We start from the raw sequence: 15,821 nt of genomic DNA, 5'->3' as shown, positions 1-15,821 counted from the left end.
TAACTTTTCTGAAGTTAGAACAGCACGCAAAGCAGGAAATGTTGACCACCGACAACGATCTAACACATTTGGTTTCACTTCTATAAAAGTAACCGAAATTGAATCTAGGACCCAATTCTTTCATTAATAAAAGAGAAAACAAAAACTTTTAAGTTAGGTTTGGATAGTAAATTGAGATAAAAGTCAAATAAAATATATTTTTTAATATTATTATTATTTTAAAATTTAAAAAAGATAATTATTTATTATATTTTATAAAAATTATAATGATGAGATGAAATAAGTTGAAAATCCTGTCAATCCAAACCGAGCTAACCCTTCTGCGACTCAAGAATCATAAAATCAAAGATTTGTAATCTGGGCTTGCTTTAAAGAAACTTACAAATTCGCCTTGAGGGTTCTGATTTAGGCTGAAATAACTCAAGAATAAAGCAAGTACCAACCATTGTCTTCTTCCACCATCCAATACCCACTTCGATTCACAACTGAGATTATTTTAAAACATACATACCTAGTTAATAAGCTTAAAAAATGCAATCGATGTCGGCAACTGAACAGATAAAATGAAGTTAATTCAGAAAAGCGTAGAAAACCAAAAAAGAAGAAAAAAGAAGTTCGCCTTTTAAACGAGAGAAATCAGTAGGACAGATTTACCGTTGAGTTGAAGACAAATGACTGGATACAGAGATACTGCCATCTTCACTAGTCAGTCACGTTGGTGCGTGACAAAGGTGAGTGGCTGAATAATGATACCCACGCAACAGACTGCCCAGAGAAGATATTACAGCCGCCAAGAATACAGATGCTTGAAGAAAGAAATTAAGGACACCAAATCGAATATACATCCGTTTAAAAAAAATCAAAGCACGCCATAATATATATCTAAATAATAGCTGATGACCAATAGGGTTTTTATCGTATTATAAATGAACGATTCCTAGACCATAACAAAAATAGTAAAATACAGAATATCAGCGGCTTGCCCTCTATCAGCAGCCAAAAAATGCCTCTACTACAAAAAGAATATTACACAGATATCCACAAACCTTATACACCGAAAAAAAAAAAATTATTCGAACTACACCTCCACTGCAACAGAAAAAAAAAGGAGTTACCAAAACTCCACAGAATAGCACAGGCATGTTGCTAGATTGTCCTCGCCCCTATGTTCTCAACATCAGCTGCTTGAACTTGTTGCCTGCATATCAGAAGCTGCTCATTGGAGGCATGCCAAAGGGTGGCATAGGAGGCATCCCCATTCCACCCATAGGTGGTGGTGGAGCAAAACCTCCCATTCCTGGTGCACTTCCCATACCTGGCATTGGAGGTGCAGGCAAAGCTAGAGGCAGCAACTGAGCATACATGTTCTGCATCCCATTAATCAATGCTTAAATTATTCATCAGTTGCAAATAAAAGAACAGAAAAAAATGAATGGAAAACTAACAACACAGTGGTTAAAATTTTGATTGGGGAAATATGTGACTAAGATATATAAACCCAGAGAATATAAAAAGTCCCATCACACAGGCAATGAGGATAAAAATACTCTCAGAAAGCCCTAGACGATGACCAAAATTTTCAAAAATCAACAGACTAGCAGTCTTAAAATGATTACCTGCTGCGCAATTACATCCTTATCTTCCTTCTCTTTAGCCTTAACCTCATTCTGAGCCTCAATTTTGTCCTTCACAAGTTCATCAACTTTGCCCGTGTATTCTCGAATAAACTACAAAGGCAAAGAAAAATGTGAGATTATTTGTAAAAAAGATTCCAAATAGGAGGGAAATGTTTCTACAACACCCTGCGCCAACCCCCCCCACACACACACTTCCCAGGGCGGGGCTTTTCAAAACTTTCCGTTCTTACTCCCTGCATATTGAACACAATTATGTACTCATATAACACAAAATCTTTTACTAGCAAGGTAGCTGGCACCATAAAAATAATCAAAAGATTCAATCAACAGAAGCATGATCTGGTTAAGAAACATTTTTTTTTTCCTTTTATGATGGGGGAACAGCCCCACGGCAAAGCCCTTAGGATTGACTCACCCATGGAACCTAAATCCCTGGGGAGACTACCACAACAACCCACTGCCATGGCCTCCACTTAAATCGCAGTTTGACCCCAGGGGAAATCGAACCTGTGACATGTGGGAATCCAGAAAAACCAATCCTAGATCCACGTGGCAAGAAGAGCTCAAAAGTAATATTTGGCACAACATGCTAAGCTCCTAGACCTAAACTTACACAGGAAAAAGATAATGGAATAGGAGTAAGTAAATCACCTGCAACAGATAGGGGAAAGCAAAGTCGATCATCTTATTCATCCAGGCAAGTTCAAGAGCAATGTCTGGCCGGATCAAATCATAACAAACAAAGAGGCATGAAGCAAAGCATTCTTTCTTTCCCTGCACAAGCACATTGATATAAAAATATAAAATTAAAAACACATTATCTACGCCCTTATAAAAAAGAATATCAACACCCTCGCTCACTAGGTGTCAAAAATAGCAAGCTTGAAGACTACAGGTAAAAGCAATAAATTTGACAGAGAGAGGGGAACAGAGAGAGCGTTTTTCCAAATCAGGGAAGTAGATTGTTCATAGAAGCAGACATATATACTCCAGGACTACCGAAGGAGGAGGAAGAACAGACATCCCAACCCAACTAACATTGCAAACTAACCTGACTATGAGCGAGAATGTTCTCATGATATAATTAGTGTCTATAGAAGTGTGTACCCAACCAAAAAAACTATCTAAATTGTTTGGATCTAGCTGTGTACCTTTTCAATGAAGTAAACAAGCAACTCTTCCGCAAGTTCACGGTCACCAGATTGTGAGGCTGTCTCCATGGCATCTTTGTAAAGGTTGTCTTTCTTTGACAATGCAATGGACTGCTTCCACCTGCCTGCTTTCTTGTATATATATGCAGCAACACGTCTCATTTCAAGAAGCTCGTGTTTCTCAATCTGCTCAAACACATAACAATGAGACCAGTGAAATTGGACTAGTTAACAGAGAACATCAAGGGTGGGGCTGAAGGGTGGGGCTGTAAACGCGTTCTTGTCTTCGTTTTTCTAAGTTCTAGAATGTATTAGGTGTTTCTTGTGTATACTTCCTGTGTACTCGGGCTTTGCCTATTACATTGTGCTTAATAAAGTTATTACTTATCAAAAAAAAAAAAAAAAACATCAAGGTAAAATCATTGCATCTCACCTTCTGCGCAAGGCCAATTTGATCAAAGTTATCGTGCAAATCAATTGATTCACGCAATCTCTCGTAGTCTTCCTCCTCAACATATATCCCGTTCAAAGCCTCATTCACGGCAGCCACATTGTTACTCTGAACTGCAATCATGTATGGCTTCACAAGATGCAGCTGACCCGCCTGATATAACATGAAAAAAAGAACTCAAGAGTTAGAGCCAAGCAAAGAGTCATAATTTAGATTCCAACAAGAGCATAAACCTCAAGTAATACCTTTCGCATAATGTCAACAACGCGTGTATGGTCCACACGAAGTGCAAGCACATTGAGAAGATCATTAATAAGGTCTGGATGTTCTTGCAAGTAGAAGTGCACAGCCTTATAGTATAGCTCCACATTAGCAACTTTAACTGCAACATCCTTGAACTGCATGTGATCCCATGCCTCTGGGGAATGATTCATTATAGTGGTTGCAGCGTTATCAAACTCATCATATTGGATATACAGATAGGTAAGTTCCTGCCAATGCTGTTGTTCATCACAGGCTCGTATAAGCTTTGGAATATTGAGACGGGTTGAGAACAACTTAATATGCTCCATAAGCTTCTCAGGACGGTATCTAGCATACAGAACTCCCAACTCAGTGAAGATGCCCATATGTGCTCGTTCTAAACCTAAACCGCTCTCCATAAGGGAGATTAGCTCATTAAAGCATCCTCTATTCTGGTAATACTCGCTGACCTCTTCCAAGTCATCCACCTATTAAGATTCATCACGCAGCAAATAGAGTTGAGAGTTGAAAAAATATGTATTTTATCAATACATAACATGCAGATTTGCTTGATATATAAATGTGTGGGTGTATATAGCATTTTGTCGAGCACTAAAGCAAATGTTATCCTTGAACCCTGCAAGGGCCCGAATTTCAGACTTATAACTGAAGCTCATTAAAATTAGACCTTCAAATTTCATAGGAAGTATATAGAATGCAACAATCACCTGTATAATAATGTTGAGACCACATATTTGAGCTAAGCGGAATTCCTCCGCATCAACACAAGCAAAGCAAACTTCCTTCCATGTTTTTGAGCTGTTAGCCTTCCTTGCCGCATCAACGGCACCTTGGAACTGTCTAAGTTTCACAAGAGTGCTAGCCAACTTGGCCCAGTTAGATATAAAAGCAAATATAATTTTGGCAGCCTCATACAGGGCTTCATCATATAAGCGATCACCGACATTTTGGAGATTAGCTACGTTAGGCATGAGAATGAATTCCTCAATTTCACTCAGCCTATCGATCTTTGCATATGCATAGATGAGCTCACTGTCCACCTTGGGCTCTTTTGCCTTCTGCCTAACCATCAGAAGGTATCTCACCAAGTCATGGTAAACATTTGCATCCTCCGCAGCTCGAATTACATCCAAGAATTGAGTCATATCATCTGCTCGAATGAAAGACTCAATGGCATCGCTCACCAGGCCCTCCCTGAGTTGAGCCTTGGCTACCTGGCTCCAAACAGCATCTTCTTCTACGCGGAATGCAAACTCGACTGCCCGTTCAATGTTTTGGATATTATCCAATAAGACATTGACTGCCTGAACATTCAAATTAAACTTCTTGAAAATTGCAAATGCTTCCTCGTAAAGCTGGGCTTCCACAGCCACTTCCCCAACTGCAGGTCCATCAAAGTTATCCAGTCTATTAATGTAATCCATAACTCTAGATGGATCTGCTTTGATGGCTGTCAAAATGAGCAGGTTTTGCAGATTAAAGTTCCCACTGAATGCGGAGTTCTGAAGCACAATCTTTTCAAGGAGCTCAATTAATTCATGAGGCAGATCGGCTGTCATGAAAGCCTTAACAGCTGCAGAAACTTGTTCAGGGCTCTTGCTTTCGGGCAAAGCAGTAGATACAACTTGATCAATGAGCTGTCTTCTATAGACATTTTCAGGGTTAAGAACTTTCTCCCAAAGATCAGCATCCATCCTTTCAACCACATATCTGCAACCAAAGTATGAGTCAATAAGCCTTCAAGCACCAACTGCACCTAGTAAGACAAAAAAAAAAAAAATACACAAACCTTGCTTGCAGTTTGAACAAAGAATTTTTATTTGTGACATTGATAAGCTCTTCATCACATTGTCCTCGCCGGTATGCCACAACAGCCAGGGTAGGATCACGTTTCTCACAATATTTACCCACAACACGGGAATCATAATAGGGGTTGGTGGTAAGGAAGTGCTCTGGATTGTTGTTGCTATCAATGATAATTTTCCCCAGAGCATTGTGAACATGAACATCTTGGCTTCCCTCGCTCACAAGATGCTCTAGGAACTGAGTGAGCAAACGAAGTCGATTCCTAATATAAAAATATATATCTATATGAGAACAAAATTAATGGTGGAAAAAGGAACACAAAGAGATGAAAATAGAGTTGGGACTTCACCTCTTCTCACATTCCTCCACAAGGGGCTCCACCGGAAGCAAAGAACGGACAGAAAGAATCAAGCCTTTGATAAAATCTTCAGGACACTCATCATCTAGCAGCTGCCCCACTACTAAAGGAGCATTCCCTGGGTTCACCTTTCCAAAGGAACACAGAATGTCGCAAGTACAAGAAATGAGTAAAATTCGTACAACAGAAAAGACATTTGCAAATGTTCAAAGTGCTAAAATAACATTGAAATTGGGCTATGCCTTCTCTCCTTATGAATAAAACTTCTTGATTACCTATAAAATAAAATAAAAAAACACTTGAAAAACCTCATACCTTTTGAACATAACCTTCGATGTAACGAAGCATGTTGTTGGAGTACAGATAGTGTGTGAGATCTGGAACAAATCCAAAACGGTCACAGACATTAATTAGGGGCCGCGCATCTGGAAGCTTTGCTTCCATTAAAAAGTTCTTTGTTTTCTCAGGGTCGTAGAAATTCGACTCTCTGGTCACACGCTCAACCTCTTTGATTTGTCCAGTTTTAGCAGCTGCTTCAATGTACTTGAAGTGAATGTCAGGGTCCTCACTGTTCCATACGTTGGAAGGAATCAGAAAATAGTAAAATGGATGTTCCATGACCCACCAAACAAAAATTAATTTTTTTTGTCAATTAAGTAGCTTACCTAGAGCTCAAATATGAGCCAAGGAAAAAGTACAATCCTTCATATGACTTAAATTGCTCAAAAATCTTTATGCATGCATCAACACCCAACTGTTCACAATATTCCTTGGCAACCTGCACAGGCGAGTATACAGGAGTTTCATTTTTTAATAAGTGCATAAGTAAGCTTCATTTAATAGCTCATTCAGATAAGTTTCACATAACACACTACATTGATGTTTACCTGCACAATTATCTGAAGATTTCCTCTTAGATTGACCAACAAAAGGTCCTTCATACACTCCAAAGCCCATTCACGGGACAGAGTGCCAAAAAACTCCACAAGTGACTGTAAAGAACAGCATGGTTAGTAGGAAGTTTAAAAACTCCATCATATCCTAAAGATAAAAGCATTGGAGTACAGGAACCTGTGGCTCAATTGCATGTGTGTTCACAATGACACGCTTAATATCTGGCAATTCTGTGTAATGCTGCATCACAAGTGAAATGTTTAACATGGAATAATGTGAGTAATGAATGTACAGAAAAAAAAAGAGAAATTAATGAACAAGAAGAACTGCAAGAGGAGATTACTTGCAGAGCTCGAACATAAAGACCAGCTTTTTCACAAAGTTGGGCAATTCGAGGACGGTCATAATGGCTGAACATTCCATTAGCTAATATAGCGTCAGCAACATTTGGAAAAGTTACCAGATTGATTTCCAGGACCTATATAAAAGATAGTGTTACAGGCTGAAAACAGCAGCAGTTTTTTTTTGATCGGTAAACAAATTTTATTGATCAAAAGGGAGACAAAAAGAGCCCAAGTATACAGGACATATACAAAAAAAAAAACAGCAGCAGTTATCCAAACCAAAGTAAGATAGCTTTAAAAACAATGTTGCGAATCAAGAGAACCTTTGTTTGAAGGAAACTATGTTCAGGAAGATTTGGCTTCAAAACATCTAATAGGAAAGCCGTTGCCTCACGAATCAGGTTCCTCTGTTAAAACCACAGAATTGAAAGCAAAAATGAAAATTAATTTACACATATGAAGCCTGTCAGTGATTAAAAACAACATTAAAGCAATAACAATGGAATATCACACATCCTTATTATCAAATCAATATATCTACTCAAGCACCATTAGAGCCAACAAACCTGAAGAAATAGATCTGTAATGGTATTGTAATCAACTGGACAACCTCCCTCCATTTGAGACATCATTAACGCAAAATTAACAGCTCCCTACATTCCAAAAGTAAGTATTAGCTCTATAGTTCCAGAAAGAAAAACTCCGTCCTGGACTTAATGCAAAACTAACAGCTCCCTACATGTCAAAAGTAAGTATTAGCTCTATAGTTCCAGAAAATAAACTCCGTCCTGGGCTAAAATTATGTTGATTAAAAATGGTTTTAAGATTTTATACTTCCAACACAAAGTTATTCAGAAAAAGGTGAATGGAAAACATAGGTAAGAAGGAAAAGTTTTTGCTCCAATAGGATTTCTGATTTGCTAAAGCTTCAACCTTCAAGTACTAAAACAACAAAACATACAAACACAGAGAGAAATAGTGCAATACCTGAGGATCTGAACGAAGAATTGTCTGCAGAAGAAATAGATAATCTGGACTGTACCCAACCTAAAGCAAAAAAGAAACAATGATATAATCATACCACAAAATAAGTTGACAAAAAACGAAGAAGATAATAATAATGCAATCATTAGCAATAGCAACAATTACTTAAAAAAAAGAATGTCTTCACCTGTTTTGAGTATATCAAAATTTTGTCAAACTCCCTCCGTTCAGCAAAAGCAGCAACGACTTTTGGAGTTGCTCTAGCTTTAATATATATTTTCAGTGCAAGATCATTATCCACAGTCTACAATGAAACAGAATAAATAGTATGAACACAACCAGGAAAAAAAAAAAAAACATAATTTCTAACATGGCAGCATAGGGATAAGGTAAACCAGTAACCAGTAATTTCTTTTCAGAAGTGTGTTTCTATATTTGAATCTAAAATTGCACATCAAACCTTCACAAGATCCCCTAGCTCCTCACTGCATTCCAGCTTATCCTCCGCCAACCAATTCTCCAAAAGATTCTTTTTGTTCTGGTTCACAACAAGGCGTGATAATTCCAACGACTCAAAAGCATTGAGCTTTCCTTTTGTCAAAAGTGTCCCAAAATACTGCAACAAAGGTGGCGTTTGCCCAGCTTGGACAGGAACACTCTGAAACAGAGCAAGATGCCAACTTTACATGCCAAGGCTCTTTCAGGAAATGTTCCATTCAGGAAGGAAACATAAAACAAAGCTCTTAAGCTATGAAATATTAGCAACAAATGAAATGTGTTTGATTGGAAAATCAAAATGTAAAACCTGGAATTTGGCAACTGTGTCAGGCGTACGAAGGATTCCTTGTGGAGACTCAGCGGCAAGTTCTGCAGCCTCTTTGTACTTCGTTTGGGCAAATAGTTCTTGGAAACGTTGGACAACCTGAGACCCAAAACGAAGCACCCCCGGATTTTTGGTATCACAAAAAGGCACACAGTAATAAATAATTCAAACGCTAAGCATATATTCAGATAATCAGCAATTCAAATGCTAAGCCCACAATGTTTTTGTTGCATAAATAAAAGTACTTAATGGAGGGGCTGTCCATGAGTTTTTGTCCTCGTTTTCCTAGTATTAGAATGTATTTAGGTGTTTCTTTTGTATACATCCTGTGTACATGGGCTTCGCCTATTGCATTTGATGAATAAAATTTTTACATATAAAAAAAAAATTAAAGAATAAAAACATTTAATTAAAAAAACATATTTACCAATCCATATATGCAACAAAAACATCATTTATCTATCATTGGGAGACCCCAGGGTCTAAACTGCAACAGCAATAATAAATGTCCATATTCCCATTTCCACAGTGAATAAGAGAGGGGTACACAATTCCCGAGCATGGGGGTTCGCTAAACTCAACTCCCACAGCCCAAAACCCCATTTTTTTTTTTTTTATTCTTGGGAAGTAATCATGCCACACTGTTAATTTTAACAGAATGGGGGGCCAACATCATAAATGAATCACAACTATCTCCACTATTAGGCTAGGCAGCTCTAGTATGCTTACAAAATCTACAAAGTACTTGAAACTGTTCCATAATTCTCACTAAAAGAGTCTTTTATGAGAAACATGCATAAAGAGGGTGCCTTGATCATTAAAAAAGCCAATATTTCAAAGCATTAGCAAATCACAAACTGCAGCATGTTTGCTAGCATCACTACCTTAAATAACTATTAAGTTTTGACATCGATTCTAATTGTTATCTGCCCAAATTTTCTGAACTAACAGAATCAGTATTATAAGATGGAAAAAGAATCAGCTTATAAGATGGAAAAAGAATCAGCTTACAAGCTGCTCAGCTCCAGGAAGATTCCCTCTTTTGGCAAGATTGACAGCAAGCTCCAAATTGTTCAACTGCAAATGTAAACTGATATCATTTGCAGACACAATAATAATTATCCATAAATAAAACAAACAAAAATGCAAGCCAGTGAATATACCTGGCCACTAACAAATGGCACAATTGTTTGATCATTTACAGTAGCCAACAACACCTGTCCACGCCTATTGATAGCATAAAAACCTCCCACCGACGAAGCTTCAGCTGTTAAAAATATTGGATCTGGACTAATTCTATTTCTATAAACCGCAGTAGCAGTCTCCAAGTCATAAACAAATAATAGCCCAAGCTTGGTGATCACATAGATCAAACTGTATTTGTGGGATATCTGTGAATTAAAAAATTCATGACCATTAATTTTGCAGCAGTTTACTGGAACAAGTACCAAAAAGTAGTGACTTTGATACCTGCATTGCAACTGGAAAGTCATCGGCAAAATCTGGGGGGAAGAAGAGATCTGCTTGTTTCTTTGTAAAAGAAGGCTTCCCTACCATAAAAAATGCAAATTTATATAGTTATTAAGGATGAAAAAAAATTGCAGATGTAGAAAATGTGATAATCTTTTTACCTATATAAACATGTGATAATATATCAATGATAGCTACAACTTCTGTGAACTAATAGTCTGCCTTCAAGGATCCCTAAAATTTCTATAAATTAATACAGTTTGCCTCCAGGATTCCCACTTGATACCAGATATGTTTATAAATCTCAAGTTCCTTCTTATAAATTCCAATACAATCTTGACAAGCCCAAACATAGAATAAAAAAATTGAACTACATACAGCAAGCCCAACTTATACAAAGCATCCAAACAATAGTTTGAAAGTACAACCATGTTAAACCAGTGTGATTTTCCATAATTTTTCTCCTCATCTCCATTAATGGCCTAGCCATTGCCAAGTCTAAATTTTGGCTAGAACTTCAAGTTTTGACTATAGCATTAACCTTTGGCTAGGTGAATCCACATTGGACTAGTAAAGTCAAAATAATAATATAATATTTTACAAAAAAAATTTATTTGTAATATTTTGCAAATACACTTCATATATTTCTTCAAACTGGATTCAACCACCAGATGCCACAAAAGCCAAGCAAAATATATTACATACTGTTGAAAAATGAAATAGAATAAGGTAGAAAATAACAGACTATTTATCAAAATTGAAATGGATAATATAGAATTTAAAATAATTAGATAATATAGACATTAAAATAACATATATATTTTTGAAATGGATGTAAGATGTTACAAAACAGAAAGGGCATGCAAGGTAACACTTATGTATATAATGTATGATGGGTCAAAAACTTCAAAACCTGTGCACCTGATATAAGATTAAAATATAATGGTTGTTGGAAATGATTAAAATATTACTTTGGTGAGTGAATAGTGTCTAGCCAAAGATGACTAGGGAGCTTAATTTACTGTAGCTCATATATTGAACTTCAGTTGTTTCACTGGTTTGGCTAGTCCAATGTAGAGGATTTTACTCATGCCTAGCCAAAGTATGAAGATGCATTGGCATTTGGCTAGTCCAATGCCAATGCTCTCGGCAATTTGCAACACACCCACACCTGTCCTGGACTTTTTTGTTTCTTTTTTTATAAGTTTTTTGGGCAAAATTACTTATCAAAAGAAAAATTTGTCTGGGAAAAATTTACAATTGATCTTTTCATCTAGGCAACATGTAATTAGGTGCCTCTCTTAGTATATTTCCTGTGTACTTGGGCATTGCCTAATTTCATTCACATCAATAAAGATTATTACTTATAAAAAAAAAACATGTATAGACCCAATCCATCAGAAGTTAGACAATTTTTTTTATAAGTAAATTAGGCAATTTACAATAAATTTTACAACCAAGATACCTCCTTCCAGCTACCATTCCAGAACACCTAATCCATAACTGAATGTATATTTATATTAAAAGAACGAGAGATTTTCTGGAATGGGAAAGCCTTAGGTATGGATATGGAGTTTGGAATGAGGAAGTTAAAACTAACTACATCCCATATAAAAATTCAGTTTTTTTTTTTTTTTTGATAGGTAATCAAAGATAATATATTCGTAGAATTTTGGTTCTATTTGGAAGATGTGGTTTTTATTCATAAAATTCAGTTATAGAAATAGCAAGTTCACCTGGCTGGGCACCGAGCTCAATAACATGCAACTTTGATGTAATCTGTCCAGCATTGAGGGTCTTTGTGGCAAAGGAAATAAGAATAGAAGGATTCTCATTTCCTGGGAGCTGTAAAAACATATAAGTTTATCGACATCAATAAAACTGTCTATCTTTTGCACTCATTTAATGAATTTTGTTACCTTAAAAAAATGTGAAAATGTGAAAATAGGATTAGGAAAGGGAAACCCTCACACCTTAAATTGCGCAAATGATGCAGCATGTGCTTCAAGAGCTTGACTGCGCTGCTGATCAACGGAGAAAAGTTGCATATTCCCTTTAACCAATTGTGGCCTCTATAATCAAAATCAGATGAGGAAGTCAAAACAAGAATACCAAGACAGTTGATAAAACTTATCACGGAAAAAAATACCATAAATTCAGGCAGGCAGTTTAATCATGGACTGCAAAGCATCCAACCAAATTTAGGATATCATTCAGGCAAACTTAGCTAGATCGATGCAGTGAGCTTGGAGCTTATTGAATTCCATTAAATGTAGTTCTACCACGCATATTCTCACTTTCACCATAACGAGTTTTTACTCGTAAACATCAGCACTCTATACTTCATTCAATGTTGGATGGTATCAGGTACTTTATACAAAAGAGCATTGATGTAGCCAACTCTTTTTATTGGCAAGTTTTTTTTACCGAGTAAAGATATCAAAATTTTATTACGAGCGGAAGGGGCACATCCTAATCTTGAGTAATTTTTTATTGCAAAATTAGACATTCATTTAGTGAATTTTAAACCCACAATCTCAACCTACACCATGTTCAAGGAAGTGTCATCTTAGCTAGATCTCATTGATACGAGGCGAGGAACTTTGAATGGGCATGAACAGAAAAACAGAAACATACCTCGGGAGAACCAGGAGCAATTCCAATCAAAACCAACCACTTTTCAGAAGAGTCACATCGATAGTTTATTATCTGGTTGTTTGCCATATTAGCTGTTCGATCAAACATCTTTACTGGCTCAGAATCACCTACATCAGATATGCAGTGAGGAACATATAACAGTGAACAATTAGAACAAAACAAGAAGGTAAATATGAAGATATCCCCGAAACAAGAACTTTAGAACCTGAGATTATTGCAGCATGACACTGAAATAGGTTTTCTGATAAGTATACTGAAATAGGTTAAATAAAAGGATTTTACCTTCAATGGACCAATGATACACTGAGGTCTGAGTCACCAGGCCCAGCATCTTTACTGTAATCCACTTCCAAAACACGATCTATACAGGAAGCATGGGGACTTGATTCAGGAATGATTTCAATCTCAAGTATCAAAATAAACCCGCAGAACAAAAAAAAATAAAAAAGATATCTCATAAACTATAGCAGAGAAGCTACCGTATTAAAATTCTCACCTGCTCAGGCATTTGAAAAGATTTCATTTTTGCTTTCATCTCAATGTTAAATATTTGCAAATGATCCTGATTGGTTCCTTGGAGTTGGGCTTAACAGAAATATCACAGATAAAACAATGTGAGTGCAGAGAATAATAGGAGTGTGCATAAACCTAAAATATAAATATGCATATATTAGTTTTTAAAGTAACAGATAAAATGCAGCTAAATTAGGACATGCCACAATGTGCATGCCAAAAGTTAAATTCTTGCTTAACCTCGAATGCTAAGATACTTGTGCAGTTGAGGAAAGATAGAAAAACAAGTAGTAACACTGGACATGAACAAGCCCCTAGGGGATGGCTCAAGTTGTAAAGGCCTTGGGATTGGGGGTATGCTTCCCACAGGTCTAAGGTTCAAATCCCCTTGGATGTGAACAATCTCTAGGGGCCATCAGACTGGGGATTTTCCCCTTGAATTACCCGAGGTGCACTTGCAGGAAACTCCTTGCCGAGAGTCTGTGCACCCCGGGATTAGTTGGGACACTGTTCCTGGACATCCGGTGCCAATAAAAAAAAAAAAACTAGGCATGAACACACTGGTTTAACTAGTTGCATACATAAACATATTCAACCACAATGTTTAGGTCAAAATAGATCCTTGAGCTCTCATGCTTGACGTTAAACTAGTTGCATGTTAAGGAGAAAGTATATAACAATAAATGACAAAATTTCCCAAGATCTAAGATTGCATGACATAAGAAGCAACAAATAGTAGTCCAATCATAGTACCAATTCCACACACAATTCTATATCCATAAAGCGAATAGCTAACTGATAACCAAATCCTACCTTTCAAAGCAAGGATTCTAGAATTAGGATTCATAAGGGCTGAGTCTGCAGTGATAGGCCTCCTCAAAGGCTGCATCGGCATACTCATATCAATAATAACAACACTATTCTGTGGCGCTGTTTCCCGCACACATATATACTTATCGGACTCCATAGTAACATGAGTAAATGTAATGAATTGCGGATTAATCCCAATGCTGGGTAACTGCAATCACATCAAATCATAACAGTTCAGAACTCTGGTTGTATTTACTGCTCATGAAATCATATCAGATTAGATCACATATATACTAATCAGATAACATCACACAGATCTAGGTAACTGCAACCATGTCATATCTCACAAGTCCACGCTTGGTAACTCAGTTTATAGATTAATTCCAACTTAATGAATGGATATATACAAATCAGATCACATCATATCTTTGCCATAGATACTTTAAGGAAGAGACATGTTCTGGTGATAGAATGGTGTTGTAAGTGTAAGAGGAATTGGGAATTTGCAGATCATCTTTACTCCATTGTGATGTTGCTAGCACTTTATGACAAGTTGTTTTGTATTTTTTTGAGCCAGAATGGATGGTGCTAGAAGGGTAGCAGATTGGTTAATGCTCCGGCAAGGACAGTTTGTTAGTCATCATAGTGAGGCCTTATTGAAAATGATCCCGATCTGTATGATGCTGTGTATTAAGGAGAAGAAAAAATGACCGAAGCTTTGAAGACAGCACAACGCATTAGAGAGGCCTCAAGGATTTCGTTTTCAATTCACTCTACCATTGGATGGAAGCTCACTTATGTTATTCTAGTTTTACCTTGCACGATTTTCTTCATCTAATTTATCTAATTAAATAAATCTGATGTATACTCCATGTATGCTTGATTATAACGAACTTAACTTGTCACAAAAAAAATGCAGTCAGAAAATAGATAGTGAAATTATATCCGATGAGACAATTTTTTTTTTTTAATAAGTTGTCCTATGAGACAAATTATGAATCAACTTCGAGAAAGTGATGGAATAATTACAGATCTGAGTAGAAATCAGAAATTTCAAATCCATCGAAAATATGATGCAAACCAGACATTAAAAGCACTGTGAGATTAGTGAATCGCGGAAGTCATAGCACAGTATTTGACGTAGAATCGAAATTGAACAAAAAATAATAATAACTAAACGTCTAAACCACCGTAATTATGCCATCAATGCTGTTTCAGCTCAAAAGACAGCTATCGTTTCAAACTCTTCGCAAAGCTATAAGAGCAATCATTGCAACTGTAGTGAAAAAGAGAGGGAGAGAACTGACAGTTAAGGCCTCTTTCATGGTGATCGGAGCGTTGGCGGCCGCCATGGTGGCTCAGCTGTGGATGTAATCAGATCACCGATGGATAAGCAGATCCAAGCTCACAGTGGATTCGAATCGCTGCAAGATCTGAAGCAGCGACAAAACCCTGTAACCCTCCGTAGGAAGGAGAGGGAGAGATCTACAGCGAGACGGGAGAAATCCAAGCTGCGAATTTCGGATTAACGAGTGGAAGGTGAAGGTGACTGCAACAGTGTAAAGAGGAGCGGAGATGGCATAAACAAGCCACTAGGAAAGCATGTGAGAGATGAAATAACAAAATTTAAAACAAGTAAAAAAAAAAAAATCAGCGTC

The 15,821-nt window shown here is 37.0% G+C and overlaps 1 protein-coding gene across 1 annotated transcript; it reads right to left on the bottom strand.

Annotated features, from left to right (window-relative positions):
• Positions 1 to 848: 848 nt before the first annotated feature.
• Positions 849 to 15,821, bottom strand: LOC109010070 (clathrin heavy chain 1). The gene is made up of 30 exons (XM_035683194.1): positions 15,471 to 15,821; positions 14,167 to 14,371; positions 13,337 to 13,425; positions 13,123 to 13,201; positions 12,820 to 12,947; positions 12,156 to 12,254; positions 11,919 to 12,027; positions 10,183 to 10,262; positions 9,876 to 10,103; positions 9,724 to 9,789; positions 8,695 to 8,811; positions 8,350 to 8,547; positions 8,077 to 8,193; positions 7,893 to 7,952; positions 7,472 to 7,558; positions 7,229 to 7,312; positions 6,905 to 7,039; positions 6,739 to 6,801; positions 6,555 to 6,659; positions 6,333 to 6,445; positions 5,983 to 6,235; positions 5,659 to 5,795; positions 5,293 to 5,571; positions 4,211 to 5,213; positions 3,485 to 3,970; positions 3,222 to 3,392; positions 2,789 to 2,974; positions 2,289 to 2,411; positions 1,617 to 1,727; positions 849 to 1,367 (listed from the first exon to the last, which is right to left on the bottom strand). The coding sequence occupies exons 1-30, from the start codon at positions 15,513 to 15,515 to the stop codon at positions 1,206 to 1,208; spliced, it is 5,118 nt and encodes a 1,705-aa protein (XP_035539087.1). The 5' UTR covers positions 15,516 to 15,821; the 3' UTR covers positions 849 to 1,205.

This window comes from Juglans regia, chromosome 12 (assembly GCF_001411555.2).
Source record: "Juglans regia cultivar Chandler chromosome 12, Walnut 2.0, whole genome shotgun sequence".
Classification (NCBI taxonomy): domain Eukaryota; kingdom Viridiplantae; phylum Streptophyta; class Magnoliopsida; order Fagales; family Juglandaceae; genus Juglans; species Juglans regia.
This window is presented reverse-complemented; position numbering and strand designations above follow the sequence as displayed.

Bases quoted from the DNA above. Each gene is read 5' to 3' on its own strand.
- LOC109010070 (XM_035683194.1), bottom strand. From the start codon at position 15,515: ATGGCGGCCGCCAACGCTCCGATCACCATGAAAGAGGCCTTAACT. The intron at 8,812-9,723 runs GTAAGCTGATTC...TTTGGGTCTCAG, and splicing joins TTCCTGGAGCTGAGCAGCTT to GTTGTCCAACGTTTCCAAGA. The intron at 6,446-6,554 runs GTAAACATCAAT...TCGCCTGTGCAG, and splicing joins ATCTTCAGATAATTGTGCAG to GTTGCCAAGGAATATTGTGA.